At 44.9% G+C, this 5604-nt stretch overlaps 1 protein-coding gene across 1 annotated transcript in view; it reads right to left on the bottom strand.

The window, feature by feature from the left end:
- Nucleotides 1–2470, bottom strand: part of Ptpn3 (protein tyrosine phosphatase non-receptor type 3) — a 142914-nt gene extending 140444 nt beyond the window's left edge. Inside the window, exon 1 of the mRNA XM_050165068.1 lies at nt 2355–2470. Coding sequence (XP_050021025.1) covers nt 2355–2403 — 49 coding nt within the window. The 5' untranslated portion in view covers nt 2404–2470. The remainder of the gene's footprint in view (nt 1–2354) is intronic.
- Between the last annotated feature and the right edge of the window lie 3134 nt (nt 2471–5604).

The raw sequence follows: 5604 nt of genomic DNA, 5'->3' as shown, positions 1-5604 counted from the left end.
TCTCTCTCTCTCTCTCTCTCTCTCTCTCTCTCTCTCTCTTTCTCTTTCTCTTTCTCTGCATATGTAAGCCATAGGTCAACCTCAGGAGCTAACCACCTTCTTGTTTTGGAGGCAGGGTCTGTCTCTCACTGGCCAGAATTAGGCTAGGCCAGCTGTCCATTGAGCCTAAGAATCTGCCTGTCTCAGACTTGCCAGCCCTGGGATTACAAGCATGACAGTTTATTATTATTCTTTCTAATGTGTCTTTGGAGGTCTAGGTCTGTTCTTCACTGCCGGCAAGGCAAGCATGTCAGTGATGGAGCTGCCTTCCCAGCCCACAAAGAGTTTCATCTTTAGGGAGGAGCTGGTTTATCTGTGGTGAGGCTTTGGAATTTGGGCAATACCCAGGTGGGAAGAGGGAGTGGACAGGGCCAGGACAACCTCTCCCATTCCTTTGAGAAAAGAGAAAGGAAGACCATGTTGGGAGAAACAGGTTACAAGCTGCTGGGCTTTTACGACTGATTTGTCTTTAACTCATAATTCAGGGGGGAATCACATTCTTCTGTCAGATGGAAAGATCAAATATTTCAGTGGTACCCAGTTTTAATTGTTGCTTTATACCCTAGACACAAGGGGCTGGAGAGATGACTGGGAGATTAGGAGCACCCTGCTGCTCTTGCAGAGAGGGTTGATAACCTCTTCTGACCTCCTGGGGCACCAGACATGCATATGGTGCATGAGCACACATGCAGGCAAAAACCTCATACACATAGAATGCACATAAAATACAATAAATGAATAAAAACTTAAAGAAAAATTGAACTCATAGGTGAAAACATTGTGGGGTTCGAAAGTGCAGTTGAGGAGGAGAGACCGCGTGGTGGTAGGGTAGAATGGAGGTCGGGCACAACATGGCCTGACTCTCTGCATCCCAGAACTTCGGCAAACCTCCAAGGCTCTGAGTTCCCTGCTTATTCTGAGCCTCTCAAAGACAAAGAAAGCTAATAGACGCAGGTTTATATTGATCTTCAAAAATATATTTTTCAAGAAGAGGGGACTTAAGACTTAAGTATCAGGGATGGAGAGATGGCTTGGTGGTTAAGATCCTCCAGAGGATCTGAGTTCAGTTCCCAGCACCCACGTGGTGGCTCACAGTCATCTATAACTCCAGTTCTGGAGGATCTGTTACCTTCTTCTTGCCTCTTCAAGCACCAGGCACATAGATTCACATGCATACACGCATACCCGCAAAACACTCATGCACATAAAATAAATAAATCTTCAAAAAAATTTAAATAGCAACTAAAGGGCTGGGCGTGTGACTCAGTGGTACTAATAGTGCTTGCCTTGCACGCGGGAGGCCCTGAGTTCCAGTCCAACACTGAGAAGTAAGTAAATAAACATTTTTTTAAAAAAGTAACTTAAGTTAGCAAAGGATCAAACTCTTTTTGGCTAAGAAGGGGGTTCTGTTTTTATATCAACCTTTTTGTAATATATATATCTGTATCAACTTTCACACACACACACATATATGTATATAAACTTTTTATATTAAAAATGAAAAGATGTTGAGAGTAGATTTCATGTCCAGAACTGCAAACCAGTTTTTCCTATGAACTGAGTGGATTCCTGTCCCGTGAGAACATTTCCTGTGAAAATGCCCGACTCCGAACAGAGGCTCGGCACAGGAGTGGGCAGGCCTTGTCTTGTCCTGCACCTGGTTCCTTAGCTTTCTCTGTCTCTCTCTCCCACTGAATTGCTGGAGGAGCATGACCTTATCACTCCCCCTAGCTTTCTCTCTCTCTCTCTCTCTCTCTCTCTCTCTCTCTCTCTCTCTCTCTCTCTCTCTCTCTCTCTCTCTCTCTCTCTCTCTCTTTGCTTCTGAATTAGGGTTTAGCAGGGTCTCCCAAGTACTACCTGTCCCTCAGCCCGGACCACAGCTCAGCTTTCACTTCCCCTGGGTCTGGCAAGCTTCTTGACGCCCACTGTTGTTCCTGTGTAGGCAGCTTCTGGAGCTCGCCTGCCTGCCCGAACCTCAAACTCTTCTCTTTATGCAGCTTGAGAGACAGTGAGCTGGGAAGACGGCTTACACAGACGTCTGAATTACACACTCGTGAACATCACACTCGCTGTTACAGAATGTGCGCGATTCCTAGCCCTTGCTAACACTCTCCCTTGGTTTTTGTGGGTCGCTTCCTGGATGGAATCCAGATCTGCTTTTTCACAGGCTAAGCCCCGATTTGGAAACAGACAGACATCTCAGCCTTAATATCCCATGCCCTTTACTTCCGCAACGTTGGCTTTCGCTTCAAAATGGGAGCCAACGTTAAGAACACACAGCTACCCCATTCCCTCCAAATCTCAAGAGAACTCACGGTTGTCCTCAGATGGCCCACGTGGCGGTAACCCTTCTTGCTCCACCATTCTGCTGGTGGCCCGATGGTGCCCGGAAAGCTGTAATCCTTTAACTAGCACTTCAGAAAGGCTCAGGTTTGCCTGGCAAACCCGGGGACCTGTCCCAGAAGTCGCGCCTCCATCGGCTTCCAAGCACTAATGTTACAGGATTCTTTCCTTCTGGGTAAACCTGTGAAACAGGTCTTTGGGCTCCAGCTCGTGTGTCAGAGTTTTTAATTGATTCTTCACCAGGTCTATCCACCCCATAATAGTAGTGCTGTACGCAGGACGTGTTTTACAGGAATAGTCACCCGCGCTTAATTTGCTGTCGCATAGCAGATGGACTGTTTCACAATGCAAATAAATTTGTTTTGCGCCCTGACGATTGTGCTTGAGGAAGGGCTCTTTAGGGAGGCCGAGCACAACCCGTGAAGTCCCCAGTGAGTGCCCACATGGTTCACATAAGCACTGCTTCCTCCCAGTCCCGAAGAAGGGACAGAACGGTAGAGTAATTCCACGGGGCTAGGCCACCAGGCAGGGGCGATCCAACATAAAACACCTTCAGATACGTTCTCTTGTTTCCTCTTCCTGATAAAAATTTTACAGAGGGCATAATGGCCACCATTATGCCTATTTTTAGAGGTAAGAATACCGAGGCCCAAAGAGACACTTGTGCCCTGTTAAGGAAACACAGGTAGGAAGTGGCCACGTAAGGCTAAGTAGCCGATGCTCTGTTTGGTACTTATCGTCTTCGTTGGCTAGGAGCCAAGGCCGTGCCTCGAGACAGCTCCTGGCTTTTCACACAGATGCTAAGGACTGGCACTGTGGCCCCTTTTTCTTGCTTTCTTCACAGTTGAAGGTCTATTATAACGTTTCCAATTTCCTGTGTACTTCTTCTACCAACTGCGGAGAAAGAAACACTGATGGTGTATTTATCTATTTGGTGTATGTATCACAATTTTTAAAGACTTTTAAAATTTTATGTGTATGGGTATTTATCTATGTGCATGCGCCACATGCATGTAGTACCCTAGGAGGCCAGAAGAGGGCAGCAGGTTCCCCTGGAACTGGGGTTACAGATAGTTGAGAGCCACCATGTTGGTACTTGGGAATTGAAAGTGGGGGGCTTTGAACCAGGAATTCTTTGGAATGTTGAGTTACTCATGTGAATTAACTTTAAAATGGACAGCCGAAGGAAACTTCACAGTGAAGCAATTACAGTTTTGTACCTAGGATCTCACCGGACCGTCTCTATTTCTGTGGGTTATTCCCATGTGGCCTATAAAACCAGCCTGGCTCATGGCCCTGCCTAGGCATTACTGTGTGCTGGGCAATGCAAAATAATCTGAATTTTTATCCCTGTCACCCAAAAAGCCCTGAAGGAAGTCTGTCTGTGACAGAGTGGATCCTTCTGCTGTCATATCCTGTCCCCCTTCTCTTCCCATATGTTCTGTTCTATCTATCTATCTATCTATCTATCTATCTATCTATCTATCTATCTATCTACCTACCTATCTACGTACCTACTTACCTATCTTCCTACCTATCTATCTAGTCCTACCCCTTCCTTCCCATATGTTCTGTCTATCCATCCATCATTTTTCTATCTGTCTGTCTGTCTGTCTATCTATCTATCTATCTATCTATCCTCTCTCTCTCATCCTTCTATCTATCAGTCTATCATGTAATCTAGCTATCATGCATTCTTGCTTGGCTACCCATCTATCTGTCACGTATTTATCACCCATCCACTCTCCTGCCTGCCTCACGTCTGTCTTCTCTTTCCTTGGTCAAACTCAAATCCTAAATCTCTCAAACTGAGATAGTATAATGCTTAAAAATATTCTCAATTTCTCCCCATTTCATACTTTCTTTTTCCTTTTTTCCTGTTTGTTCCCCTTTCCTTTCCTCTTCTTCCTTCTCTTCTGACATTTTCAAACCCAGTGACACTCTTTTCATTTAAACACGAGTGAAGATATTCCTTAGTCTACACAGCACAGCTGGGGAAAGAACGCGCAGAAGACAGAGCCATCAGCAGGGCTGGGGTAGCACTGATGGGTGATAGGTAGGAAAGGGAGAACCGCAGATGCAGACGGCATTTTCCTTAGTGAAGACGAAGGTAAAGGCTTATCACTATTTGCTAGTATTTTTTGTCCCTTCTCAAACCATTTACAAATGAGGAAAGTAAAGGCTTCCTCAGGTCACACAGCTAGTGACAGAACTATGTGTTAAGTTTGTACTAGTGACAGGGTCATTCTGTGTAGCTCTGGCTGTCTTGAGACTCACTATGTTTGGCCTCAAACTCAGAGCTCTGTCTGCCTCTGTCTTCGGAGAGCTGAGATTAAAGGCTGTGCCACCAAGCTCAAACCTGCGAGGACAGTGGATGCTCTCAACTGCTGAGCCATCTCTAACCTTGTCCTCAAGGCTGAGTCTCTTTATTGAGACTCACGGGTTCACTGGTTAGCCTAGAATCGTCAGCCCGTGAGACCCAAGAATCTACTTACTTGTCTCTTGTGTCCCCGGTGCCAGGGTTAACGAGCATGCCAGCATGACTGGCGTTTATGGGACAGAACTCAGGGCTTTTATGGCAAGGACTTTACTGCCAGCTTTCTCCACAGCACAAGGATTATTATTTCTTTCCCAATTTGTACTTGGGAACTGTACTTCCTCTACCAACCGCTGAGAAGACTGAATTCTCCAACTATGACGGTGTGTTTATCTATTGCTTTTTTTCTGTTTCATATACTTTAAAAATTTGTTTTCAAGTACATATTCTTTTATAACCATAATGTCTTCTTGGTGAAGGGATAGCAATGAAGATTTTGTTACTATGTAATATACTTCTTTACACCTGGTAATAAGTATTCCTTGTCATGGTGTCCACTTTTAATTAGTGGTTTCTGTGGTATGTCTTTCCTTACTTTAGTTTTATATCTATTTAAAGTGAAGATTTGTATGTGTGTGTTTTCTTGTGTGTACAGATAGGCATGCTTGTGTCGCGGTGCTTGTCTTAGTTAGGGCTTCTATTCCTCTGACGAAACATCATGAGCAAAAGCAAGTTGGAGGAGGAAAGGGCTTTATTTGGCTTATACTTCCACATCGGTAGTCTTTCGGGAGAGGATCTCAAACCAGGGATTGAACTCAGGCCATCAGGTTTGCAAGCCAAGCACTTTTTCCTCGGAGCTCTCTCGGACCTTTTGCTTGCTTATATTTAATACAATTATTGATGTG

The sequence above is a fragment of the Alexandromys fortis genome, unplaced genomic scaffold, assembly GCF_014885135.2.
Source record: "Alexandromys fortis isolate MF-2015 unplaced genomic scaffold, M_Fortis_MF-2015_v1.1 scaffold_18, whole genome shotgun sequence".
NCBI classification, from domain to species: Eukaryota; Metazoa; Chordata; class Mammalia; order Rodentia; family Cricetidae; genus Alexandromys; species Alexandromys fortis.
This window is presented reverse-complemented; position numbering and strand designations above follow the sequence as displayed.